Genomic DNA, 12,935 nt, shown 5'->3' with positions numbered 1-12,935 from the left:
ACTAACGCATCAGAATGACCATATTTCGATTACAGGTTTCTTGCATAAGTTTAGAAAGTACGTTGAAATAACGACAAAACAATTTAAAACCTGGCATGTTGTATAGACTGCTATATATATCTCTTTTCGATTGAACGTAAAATAGTACTTGTTTTGTAACAATGCCACGTGTTCGGTAACAATGCTCCATGTTTGGAAACAATTATTAGTTTAATGCGCTTATTCGCTGAACGTAAAAGGCTGTTTTTTGCATGAATTTTGTCCAAAAATTTATTGCGGTTGCGTTTACCTAATCATCTAAACAACAATTTATCTTGGGTGAGGATTCCACACGATGATGCCATTAAGTTTACAACACTACGTAACCGTTCAGTTAAATGCTGTTGTTTGATAACAAATTTCTTCCCAAACATTTGTTTGCGGTTTGAAATTAAACGACTTATACTGGTACCAACGTCTTCGATCCACTTTTGCCACCAGCATCTACGGCAAAAAATTAACAACTACATCTTAATAAGAAAATTGTTGGCGTTGAATCTCCGAAAGAAAACTAGTAAGATCGATGTGAATGTTGCAAGATTGGCGTGATCGATATGTTAGGCTTAATTAAGTTATTATAGTAATTCAATTTATGGATATTTGTAGATAACAATAGCGTTTGTCTGTTCGTTGTAATGCATACCGGTAACTTAACATTTATTCACGCCGCCCGTGTCGAACAGTGGCGTCGCGTGTCGAACACTACAAATGGCGAAAAGGCATAAATCGACACCTAGCGCAAATACAATTTAAAAAATAACTTGCAAACTTCGTACAGATATACCAAAACTGAAACAGTGTATCCTAAAGGTACGTCAATAACAGATATTACTAAGTGTATCGAAAAGGATCTCTAACAACTATACTGTAAATTCAATCAAAAATTTTAATTCTGCAAATATGACAGTTGAGAATTTCACTGCAAACCTAAAAAATATTTTCGTTGATTTCGCAAACTATCATTGCTTGAGCAGCTTTACCAGTTTTTTTTTTTTTGTTAACAAGTGTGCTACAAGTGCATTCGTATCGCGAGTTCAAGAAGAATGGGAAACATACAAAATAGAAATGCAACATTACTTCCATTAAACAAGCGCACAGGTCAGGGTGAAGGACCAGAATCGACTAGATTTGTGGTACTGGCCCCTACTGGATTTTCTTCTAATGTTCCTTCATCTAATTCGGTAGCCTCAATGGTTCCCTCTTGCGGCGACGCATCGTTTTCAGCTTCACGTTTCATGTCAGCGTATTTGCTCTTGAAGAACCCTCCCTATTAAAAAACACAACTTGATTCCATCTGCCTAGCAGGGTGTTTTACAAAAAAAAAACTTTGACATAATTTCTAACCTCTGGCTCAAAGTATCACTGACATCACTGAGGTGCACGAAAGTTGAAATTAGTTTACCTGATGAAGTCTCGCCGAATGGCAGACGAAACGTCGAATAAATATAGCACGTATATTTTGTGCCAGAAGACCAGTACATTTTTAAATTGGCAGCAAAAAGAAATTCATAGTTTAACGTGTTAGAATTTAGACAATAGGAAAATTAGGACACCAGTCAAACATAAAAATAATACCCAGAAATAAGGACAATAATATTTTCGGAGACGTTATTCTTTAAATAATAGAACATCTGTGAAACAAATGCGGTATACCTAATAAAATTGACGTAAATGCCATTAAATACATTATTAAGACCTCCATAAATTAATCTTGCGACATTATGCAACATTAACTCCGTTATTCACTTTACGTTACCTTCCACAGTGCAATTGTAATCGCTACAAGTAGTAGAATTCCCCCCAAAATTCCAGCAATTATGGCAATAATGTTGATCGTTTGATTGTCAGTGGGTACTGGTGGGGCTTTGTCAGTCACTTTGGTATTAACCTGTAACGATTGTTTTCAGTTTAGTGCTTTACGCCCATTAAAAACTTTTTAAAAGCTTACCACGTATGTAAGAATGGGGGAAGTTGTGCTTATCGGGGAATACCCTGTGTCGTAAATCAAACGAGTTGTAAAAGATGTTTCGAAGTTTTTCTGCGAACATGTGCTGTTAAATCGTTTTGCAATAGTGAGATTCAAATTCGGATAAAGCTGTTCATGATGTGTATTATAACTCGTCATTAGTTTAAGCGTGGGTTGATGACCATATGCAGCATGTGCTACTTACCAAGTATATACTTGCATTTCATTTTACCTTTTGAAAAGTCGGGAGCCATACTTTGAACAGTGACGTCACAGATACGTATGTGAATGGCGGCAAATTAGAAGACGAGCAATTGATTGTCAAACATTTCGCATTTTGGCACGTCTGATAACACACAAGATTGATAAATAAATTCCTTTGTATTTGACATGCGCTGTCTAAAATCTTTATAAACTATGTAGATTATAATTATAACTACATATAGACCACAACCAAATAGCTAAAAAACTAAAGATTGCTAAACTGAACGCTTACCGTTTTTGAATTAAAAGTTGGTTGTGAATAGTTCAAAGATATGTTGGAGGAATTGCTTGTTAAGGATAGTCTGTCAACTTCAATCAGATTGCACTTGCACAATGTTGTCGGCTGAAAATAGCTCGTAAGGACAAAAGAACTTGAAGCAAATAATTACAAAAACTACTGTTCTATATAAAAAAAAAATTCCGAATTTTAGTCCACTTTTCACTCATTTGTGCCACAATATGTTATATTGTGCATTCTTCCGAGATATGTAAAAAAAAACGATGCGTAAATTGTTTTATGGTAATATACACTTCTGGTGTCTTGTTATTTGGGAAACTCAGATTTTTATATTCGTTCCTACCTCACACTTAAAGTCATATAAATATAGCAGTTGATTTCCATCAAATGTCGAAGCAGGCCATTGAAATGATATTTTAGCACTTGCTACAACGTTCGGGCCATTGTTGGCAATCTGAAATATAAGAAATATTTCGATGCCATATGAAAAAGTGCAGTAATGCATGAGATTTTCGGTTATGTTATGCGTTTTATGGGTTAAGATAATTTTTCTATACGATTTGAACCTTATAACTCTGCAACAGTCTAGTCGCATTTCCACCCAACGCTGCGTCGTTTAAACTAGAAACCGATTGTGACGTCACATCCCGTTTGATGTAAATGCTCTCAGGAATTGCCGAACTGAAAACACACGTGAAACTAATTACTGTACTTTAAAAAACAAATACTCAAATAAAAATGAATTCATCAAAATAATAACTACTCCGTTTTACGGAAAAATAGGAAAATTGTCGTTGCAACGGATTGAAGTTGACATTGAAACCAAACCACTTTTCTACACACAGTTATTTAATTCTGGTGGTGATTTAAGCCAGGGTTTCTAAGCTACGAGTCCAGTGGCCTATTGAGGGGATCTACATTATTCTTTCATTTTTTTCAATAATTGTACTTTTAAAGAAATTAAAGATAATTTTGTATAGAGGCAGTAATGTCCCTTGGTTTCAGACTTGTTTTCACTCCACTCCAGTACACGATAAATGCGTACTTACCCACTAAGGGTAATATCTGTTGCATATCGAACTTCTTTACTGTAATGAAAGACGTTGTTTCGTGGATCTTTCTCGTTTGAAGTGTTTCCCCAACTGTGTTATTGTAGTGAAGTTAGCAAGGGCCAGAGAAAAACAATATTTTGAATGAAATTACCTCGAAAAAATTTCACCCGACACGTTGAAACGCGAAATGGCAGCAGTTGATATGAAGGAATCAAACGAATACTGAAGGGAAAACTGACACTGAAAATAAAACAAAACTTTGTAACTAAAAAAGTTGCAGCACTTGGAATTTCCGTGGTCTCAAATCTGCTTTATGTTAAGACTACATCTTTTAGGCCTATATCATTACTCCAGGTAGAAAACATAGTTATCACATGACACGCCTACGATAAATACATTTGCTAACCTGTGCACCGGGATTCATAAATCGTTGTGAAACTAAACCTGGAGGGACATATTCAAGAGTGATCACACCAGCATCAGTCTGTATTAACCTGACGCAAGTTCCATGAATCTACAAAGTATATATTTCTGTTTGAAGAATGGCAGTCAAATCACACAAATCACCTTCACATGGGTGCCTCACTTGATGCTTGGAAAATAAAAAAACATGTGAATCATCCAAACTTGACTGACCTGTACGAACGATAGTTGTGGGGAAGAAAAACGGACTTTTGTGAAATAAGAATCACTCGATCCAGTGTTGCCAATTGCAACGTCCACAGTAAGAATTGGTGGATTAGCTCCTATAATGAGTGGCTCATGTCCAGATTTTGTTCTAGGTGAAAAATTTTTTTCACACCATCCATTAATATATAGAAGGCATCACGCCTTAAAAAGCACTTCAGACTTACGAAAAGTTTGCTTCGATTGTGAGGTCATAGTCGCACACTGATCCGTTGCCGTGGCAAACGGACTGAATAGGCCAAAGTATCTGCGTAAATTTTTCAGCAAAATGGTCCAACAAAGGAGATAAGTTGGTGCTGAGGTGATTGGCTGACAAGAGGTGAGAGTGCTTAACAATGATTGGTTCGGAAATTAAAGACGTAGTAATTGTTGATGCCTTGAATAACAAAACGACAAGGTAATTAGCAAAAAGAACGAGCAAGTTATTCGTTTTGTAGATGCTGGACGCATTAGTTTTTTGCTTGTACATCACCTACCTGAAGTTGTATCATGTGCGTTTGGCAAATATCTGTTTGGCCAAGGGATATGTTTTGACTTTTGGATTGCTGAGTTGTATTCAAAAATAATAAACGTTTCACCGGAGATGATGCGTCGAGAACGAGATTGGTAATAAACTCTAAAAATAATGTTGAAAGTGAATTTACCGCTACTAAACCTATACATTGTGCTACATACGTATATGTGACGGTTCGCACCTATATGTTTTTATGGAATAAACGACATTTGTACGACATTAGTTGTTTACAGGTAACCTGAAACTATTCAATTTTATCATTTTATATCTTCCAAACTGTTTATAACACTGCGCCATGCTGATGTCTACATCAACTTCAGCCAAGTAATTGCTTTTAATGCTGGTGACCAGCCTCTACCCAAATCTACATGAACAAACCGTATGAATTCAAGGAACTTTTCCGTCGCAAAACAGCTCTCATGCATGTTTTCACAGATCCACAAAAGCTATCTGGATGCTTAAGGCAGTAAACAACATCCAGATTTTGGGGATTCAATACTATACGTGACACGACATCGAGAATCGGTCGCGTACGTAACACCACCACTTTATCACTAGAGGGCGCAGACACAATTAGGTCAGGAAAACCGTTTCCATCAACGTCACTGGCAGTTTTTGAGGCCGCGTAACCCATAAGTTTCAGACCTGGGGTAATTTTTCTACCATGAATCACCTAAACAACAAACATATTTGGTTTTCTTGAAACATTCAAAGTGTGTTTTGTTTAATTATTCTTAACGACTTTTATTTAATCTAGTCGCTGTGGGAGTAAAACGTGTTTCTTACCTGGACAATGCTGTGAGTGATCCCTTGTTGTGGTATGTAGTAAATGTAAATTGTCCCGGTACCGCCGTCCTCTCCCGGGGCTCCAATTAAAATGTCGTCATATCCGTTTTGGTCGAGGTCTCCGGCATTTACAAGTGACATTCCAAACCTCGACCCAACTTTGTTTGATCCTTGCAACACTTGTGGTGAGTGGACAGCATAGTTGGCCTATGATATAGATTTTGAATCAACACCGTTACCAAACTGGAATAGTAAATAGTGTAAACGAAGTAGATTAGAAAAATACAAGAACCAACTTAAACTGTGAAACAATGAAACTACCCAGTTTTGAGGTCCAGGATTTGATGGATCGTTCATATAAACAAACACTCGTCCTTGATCGTATCCAGCTTGATTTGAATATAAAGGAGCCGACACAAGCAGATCGTCAAGGTTGTCATTATTTAAATCAATTCCTAACACAGATTGACCGAAATATGCCCCAAGTTGCCATAGAGCGTCGGTTGGACGCAATGAATGGTAAGTTCCATTACTGCTAATTGCTCCAAATGCTTTGTAAATTGCCACCTGCCAATATTACAATTCGGACGTTAGGAAACCTGGAATTTGTGTTGTGAAATCAAATTCGTTGGGCATTTGATAGCTGCATATTGTACAGCACCCATATTAAAACTTACAATGCCTCTTGAATGATAGCGAGGTGCTCCGCTAGCTATAAACTCTATTCCCTTTATAAAGAAACCTGTTGTGACGGAATAACCTGCAAATATGACACAAAATATCCACATGAGACAAACATCACAAGGGCAGCAACAAGTTCAAGTTCCTGTGTGGTTACGTACCAAGATATGACTGGTTAAGGGACTGAATGTCGTTTGAACCAAGTATGGCAACAACACCTTTGGTTCCAATGTATCGTGAAAACGCCGACTTAATGCTCTCATCGTTATCGCGATAATCTACGACAGTGCCGGCGCTATCGTACGAACCAACTGCTCCAACATACAAATCACTTGACTGTACATAGAAAATATACTTACGGTCAGTGCAGAAATTTTTTTACTATTGTGTCTTTAGCTAAAATATTATTACCTTTGAAACAGTTGCAGAAAAACCAATTTGACAACGCGATAGGAAGTCGGTTCCATTGTTGTTTCCAGAACCTAAATTTTGATATATTTTCGTAAAATTGTTTCTGTTTCTGTGAAAAAATAAAATATTTGTTCATACCTTCCAAAGTTGTGGAGGCAGCCTGTATAACCAGTCGCAAGCCATCGACAACTTGAAACAAATTGGTGAAGTTGCCAACAGTGAAAACTCGACTTGAATTTCCAGCAATAGCCACCAGCTGACTTTGGTCACTCACACCAACACCGACAGACGCTATGTTGTAACCGGAATTTCTGCATAGTACTTTGTGAAAGTGTTGTTGTTCGGAAAATTGCTTTACAAATGCTGGCATTGATGTTTGATGTTTCTTTCGACCAAGTCGTACACATATAAAATTAACGTGTATTACCTGTAAAACGCAGCAGTGACTGCGACATCTTCAGAGTTTGTGAAACCGTCTGTCAGAATAACAATTTGATTATCGACATTCAAACGACCGCGAAGAGAAAATTCTCCAACAACTCCAGTCAATGCATTTCGTATATCCGTCCCTCCAAAGCTCTGTTTAATTGTGTCTATGGCCACTAAAATGCATAAAACATCATTGAAATCCAGATTCAATTAGTTCCATAGTTTATAAATTAACAACAAAGAATGAATATCAATGTGAAGACCCCACACCGAAAGTTACAGTTTTACTTCAGGCGATATTCCCACAGCCACTGGAGCCACTTATAGTGCTATTCTTGCTGCCAGGCGTAGCAATTAATTGAATACTTTTTCAACGCTTACACATTTCAAGGCTTGTGATAGTACGAGAGTTTCCAAGTAGGTGGTGTTTGCTCATCAGTGTAAAACTTGACCGTAATACTCAATAGTGAAAGCGCTACTGATTATACTTTCAATTAGTTTGCAACAATTTGTAATTTGATGATATGATGACAATATTTGAGTCTGAGATATTTTTTGTGAGTCACTTGCCTTGTAAGTCGGAGTAAGATCGTTTATCGAGGGGAACCCACAATCTTGGTTGGTTGCTGAAGGTGAATATTCCAATTCTTACATCTCCGCTATCTATGTCGTTTCTGTCAAATGTAAACTTGTCAAACTTGTTTTTGTCCCAGTTAGGTCAAAAAATTCCGTATAGGGCCACAGTAACTATACAATATTGTATTTTTGTGCATCAGTGATTTGTTTTTATAACTGTATATGGTGCATTAATATGTTTATGACTCCGGCCGTGCAACATTTTTTTGGCAGGGACCAATTTGCACCAGAGCTATGCCATTACAATTTTATGCATATAAACATCAACTAAGTGGCCTCAAACCATCGCTAAGGCTCAGACACCTTGGAAAAAATGATCTGCTTCAAATTTACCTCATGTTGCTTATTTGAGTACATTTTGTAACTTTTTAGTTACGGGAAAATATTTATAGCCAAAAAGAAAGAAAAAAACATAAATTCAACATTGGCTTGACTTACTTGAACCCATAAGTTAGGTTTTTGAGCCACATAAGAGATAGATTGAAATCGCTTGGTGATACACTGCTTGACTCGTCAATGGCAAGAACCAAGTCCATAATAAGAACTCCAGAACATACTGCAACACAAACACAGCACATTTGCTTCACTTTAGGAAAATTACGTATATTCTTGTTGTTTCAACACTTTAATTTAGTGTTGAAATAGCAATTGCCAAAATCACCGAAACCAACGAACGTTGACTTACGAGCAGGGCAGGGCGTGCTTAGAGCCTGCGTGCTGTTCCTCACAATGTTTTGCGTATAGCAAGCACCAACAAGAAGTTCTGAAGTTTTCGCGCACGAATGAACGTAAAGATGTCCGCAAGCCTGCAGTTAAACCAAAGAGAATAAACTCGCATTCAGATACACGTCAAAATCAACAACGATGACATATAAAGTTTCTTCACCAATCACACAACACATTTTGACACGTAGACTTACTACAAGTTTGGTTGCACTCGGTTCAAGATCCACTGAAATTCCCATTGCTCCGCTTTTAGCTAAAAATGAGGTTGGTATTTATTGCATCACCTTGTTGCCAATTACGTCAAATTTAAGCTTAACAACAGAATATTTAGCATGTGATTATATTTGTTGTTTGTTTCAGTTATTCAAAGCTTTACAAACAATTTTACCACGAGTTAAACAAAATAAATTTTGTACCGAAGGTAAAAGTGTTATCGCAAAGTGTTGATCCCTCCCGTCCACCATCAAATGGGCAGCTGAACACGGTTCCTGGTTTCGTGGGTTTTTTTGTTGCATTTGCTTCGTATGATGGAGCACCCCCATAAAGTATAGACGGATTCCTGCATAATCATAAATGCACACGTATTATTTTTGGTCAATAGTTATGCATGACATCACACACCTAAAAATATGGTCCAAATCGACTTGCCATTTCTAATCAAAAATACTCACCCAGCTTTAACTGCCAGTGATGCTCCAAATTCATATACAGTGTTGTTGCCAGCTCGTGATGTTGGCGGATGAATGATTTGGAATACTCGCGTCTCAACATTTTGTGATTCACCAAGTTTGGTGATGTCGAAAAGCAAAAACACAACAGCGATACTCACAGCAAAAAGCATAATTGTTGCAGTGAAAAAAATGCATTAGATGGCAAACATTTCAACTATAGCCTCTTAAATACCGAATGATTTTCTCAGCATTTGAATTTATTTAGCAGAAAGTCCAAGTCAAATTGTAGCAGCCTCCTCTGCCTTTGTATCTAACAATAAAGGAACTCGTTTGTTACTCACAAGTGAGGTGTCGGTGGTTAGCATCAATAATGTAATATTAGTCTAGTCAATTCTGTAGTACTGGCAACTAAACTGAATGTAACTACCCAAACGAACGCAACAAAATTAGAAAACCGGTCCTACACGTTTTTTAACTAACTCAGTTTCCAGCCTTAACTGACAGTTTTGCGACTTTACGCCACACTTGCAAACACCTAATTAGACCGCTGGTCGTTGGGGTGAGTGTGAGTTTTGTTGGAGCATCGCAACAATGATTCACACACACACGCCGTATTAGGTTTTTGCCCCAAGTGACGTAACCAGCGGCGTTTTAAGGAAAGTGCGAACTTACGCCATAATAATCAAACGATAGCAATTTTGACAGACTTCCGCGTTCGCCTGAGTAACAATTTCCTTTAAAAGCTCCAAAGCCTGAATTTTCAACTGCGGCGACGTGAAACTGAAATTCACACGGGAAATATGTTCGTTAAGTATGTTTCCCAAACTTTTTTTCCGCGGAACACTACAACATTTTTGCAGATGAATGACTTTCGGGACACTTTTCATGTAACCCACTTTGGGAAATGCTGATGTACGAATTCACGAATGACAAGAACCAACCACAAGCTAACCTGGTGGCATGTTGAGATACCGATCTATCAAATAGAATGTCACCAGAATTTACATTTACTCTCCGATTTGCATGTATGTGATCCAGAACAATGGCCTAACGGCTAAGTGCAAATTTGACTTCAAGTTACGTGTTATACAAAAGCTGAATGTAACAGTCCAGAATGTTTACCATTATGTTAACATTTAATTCTGACAGAGTTATCTCCCATGTGATAAAAGGAAAGTTAGTGACTATTGGTATCGCTAACATCTTACATTTCTTATGTTGACAAAACAAGCTTCAATCAGATAAATTTTCGGTGGTGAAGTGGTATTTCCAATGAAAATTTGCCATTCCTACTAATGACGGTTATCAGGCCGCATTGATCCGTGATGCGTTTCACGGATGTGACGTAAATATTGGTCACTTCCTCAATGACGCCAGAAATGTGATCATGCTGTGTATTTCTTGCTTGCCTCGCACTTAATTTAAAAAAAGAACGATGCTCATGAAAATTAATTCAAAGGTTTTGTTGCGTATTACCGAAAGTATGATTTACTTACCTTGCGCCTTGCGTCTAAAAAATCAACATATAAAAGGTATACACTTGAACCACATAGCGCAGTTTATACGTATGGTAAAGGCATTTGCGCAGTTGTAAATAACGTTTCGATATTATCGTTCCTTTTGCTGTAAAAGTGGAATGAAGTTTTGAACTGACCTCATACTGTAAATTTAACTTTTGTCACTAAAACTTCTCACAAAGAAACGTGTGTTGTGTCTATGTTTATGTTCAACTTTAAACTGGAGTTGAATTTTGACAAACTTCCGAACGCGTTGCGTGGTATATATAGAGTGTATTTCACATTGCTTGAAATGTAATGAAATCCAGCACCCGCAAACATCAAACTTCTTATTTTCGCCCCGATTTCAGCGATAACGAACCGCTGTTAAAACGTTTAGATATTTGTTCATTTTTACAAGCTTTTGGGGCATTAAAAACAACTGAACCGGTATGTAAATAGAGGCGAACTGTGGTTTGGATCGAATGTTTAAATTTTTTTCTCTTCCAACCAATTCCATTCGCTTCCGGTCAAACATCTGAACGCGCTTTGTTTATGCGCAATGTTAATTGTTTCCTTTGTACCAGCAACACTGAAAAATGGTCCTGTATTTTATCCTATGGAACATAAATGGCGATCGTTCGCACCAATCCTTCCTGCGCCTTCATATTTTAGCTTGAATCAATGGAAAAGGGAACCGTTCATCATACATAAGAAGATTTTAATTGGATTCACTACACAGTCATAATATAACGTCAATTTGCAAACCTTTAATGTTATCGACATGAAACTGCAAAGATAATGATACGTTTGTGTTTTTATTAACCCGAACTCAAACACTGTTATATTTTAACATGCTTAACAAAATATCCGTGTGGCAGGATTTTGTCGCCCATTCTCACATGTTTCGCTAAATCACAACGCAGAATCAGTGCATGCCTTTGCATACCAAGGTGTGATGGCCAAACGGCTACGGCGTTTCCTTCAGCTTTGATCCAGCTTGACCGCAATGCCTGCGACTTTTGTTAAATTATGCAATTTGTACAGTAGTCACACTTGGGCGCATGCGAAGCTCAGGATTTTCATCCTTTCGTAGTGAAAAGGGAAATAACCTTTCCCTCCAGTTGACAAACGTCAACGTCATACTAATAATGTTGGCCAATACAATAAAGTCTTCGACTATAGTTTGAATCTCCTCGTTCGAAGATAACAACGGGGTTGAAATGATGATTGTGATGTCAGAAATAACGCATAAAGCTGTGACATAAACTGCTCTTTTAATGACAGCAGTTAATCCACCCACGGGTTTGTTTCTGGGTATATTATCCGTCGGTTCAAGCGCGCTACTGTGTTGTATCAGAGGACTAATAAATAGGTACAGCAAACTTCCATGAAAGACAATGGACAGAACGGCAGTCACCACGAGATAAACAAAAGCAAGACGTGTGTCTTCCACAAAATGACAACCTGTAGATGAGACAACGAAGTATCTTGCCAACCCGAATAGCGCCGGGACAACAATACCTGTTGCAAGTATTAATACAGCCGTCAAACCACTAGCAAAACGGGTCACTGGTGAAGTCAGGTGCTTCATGCTTGGATGAACGTAAAACGAGCGCTGACGTAACCAGAGCAGCATGAAAATGAACACAAGTGTCCACGTCATGAGAACAAAGATGACGTTTTTCATGACACCGCAGAAATGCAACTCGATTGGAAGCAAATGCAAGAGTTCAAAAACCAGCTTACACAGAAACATCAGCGTCCCAGTTAAAGCACACAGAATCGAGCATCCGCGCATTTTGATCGCAAATTCACCTCCGTTCCATGTGTTTCGCGCGAGCCTTTTACGAAAGATTTTCTTTGCATTTTGCCTTGTTGACTTCGCCTTGTGCAACTTGTATTCGTACAGACAGAGTTGCGTAGTAATATATCCCGACGCAAGCATAAACAACACAAGGTTGATAATTCTCACTGTGACGTAAGCACTCGATTTGTCATCGTTGATTGTTGAATTTTCCCAGGCAAACTTTTCATTGCCAGATGACTCGAAAGATTCCATGGAGAGCAAAGTGCATGTACAGTGGTGTTTAATTTTAGCCTGCAAAAATAAAAAATAAACTCTACTGTCGTTTGAAACTCTGCACAATTATAGACAATATAACATAACAACTAAGCACAATCACGGAGCAAGTTCCACAACGATGTCTAAAAAAATCTGAAATATCATTTCTTCAGAGCATTTCCTCAACCTTATTTGCATTGATTTTTGATTTCATTTCAATAACATATGCTGTGCTTGCCTTTCAGTCTCTATTTTTGCTAACGCTTGAATTATT

At 37.8% G+C, this 12,935-nt stretch overlaps 2 protein-coding genes across 3 annotated transcripts; both read right to left on the bottom strand.

Moving 5' to 3' along the window:
• Positions 1-11: 11 nt before the first annotated feature.
• On the bottom strand, positions 12-9,404 carry LOC145913437 (integrin alpha-2-like). Of its 2 annotated transcripts, none has more exons than XM_083001089.1 (27): positions 9,101-9,404; positions 8,846-8,988; positions 8,624-8,682; positions 8,389-8,509; positions 8,142-8,259; positions 7,638-7,741; positions 7,066-7,240; positions 6,777-6,949; positions 6,639-6,709; positions 6,389-6,563; positions 6,224-6,306; positions 5,868-6,113; positions 5,547-5,753; positions 5,139-5,433; positions 4,723-4,862; positions 4,414-4,622; positions 4,196-4,337; positions 3,966-4,073; positions 3,711-3,799; positions 3,557-3,649; positions 3,074-3,188; positions 2,851-2,961; positions 2,502-2,612; positions 2,238-2,351; positions 1,988-2,077; positions 1,796-1,927; positions 12-1,306 (listed from the first exon to the last, which is right to left on the bottom strand). In XM_083001089.1, exons 1-27 carry the CDS (start codon positions 9,268-9,270, stop codon positions 1,139-1,141), a joined length of 3,762 nt encoding a protein of 1,253 aa, XP_082857215.1. In that variant the 5' UTR covers positions 9,271-9,404; the 3' UTR covers positions 12-1,138. The 2 variants fall into 2 exon arrangements, with proteins under 2 accessions (XP_082857215.1, XP_082857216.1); XM_083001090.1 differs by having other exon boundaries at positions 4,414-4,574.
• A 2,222-nt stretch (positions 9,405-11,626) lies between these two features.
• LOC145913923 (uncharacterized) lies at positions 11,627-12,658 on the bottom strand. Its single transcript, XM_083001692.1, has one exon. The coding sequence runs from the start codon at positions 12,656-12,658 to the stop codon at positions 11,627-11,629; it is 1,032 nt and encodes a 343-aa protein (XP_082857818.1).
• Positions 12,659-12,935: the final 277 nt, after the last annotated feature.

The sequence above is a fragment of the Ascidia mentula genome, chromosome 9, assembly GCF_947561715.1.
Source record: "Ascidia mentula chromosome 9, kaAscMent1.1, whole genome shotgun sequence".
Lineage (NCBI taxonomy): Eukaryota > Metazoa > Chordata > Ascidiacea > Phlebobranchia > Ascidiidae > Ascidia > Ascidia mentula.
This window is presented reverse-complemented; position numbering and strand designations above follow the sequence as displayed.

Excerpts from the sequence above, each read along its gene's own strand:
- LOC145913437 (XM_083001089.1), bottom strand. The coding sequence starts at position 9,270 with ATGCTTTTTGCTGTGAGTATCGCTGTTGTGTTTTTGCTTTTCGACATC. Across the intron at positions 8,260-8,388 it reads AAGCACGCCCTGCCCTGCTC|TATGTTCTGGAGTTCTTATT; the intron begins GTAAGTCAACGT and ends TTTGTGTTGCAG. Across the intron at positions 3,800-3,965 it reads TTATGAATCCCGGTGCACAG|TGTCAGTTTTCCCTTCAGTA; the intron begins GTTAGCAAATGT and ends TTTTATTTTCAG.
- LOC145913923 (XM_083001692.1), bottom strand. The coding sequence starts at position 12,658 with ATGGAATCTTTCGAGTCATCTGGCAATGAAAAGTTTGCCTGGGAAAAT.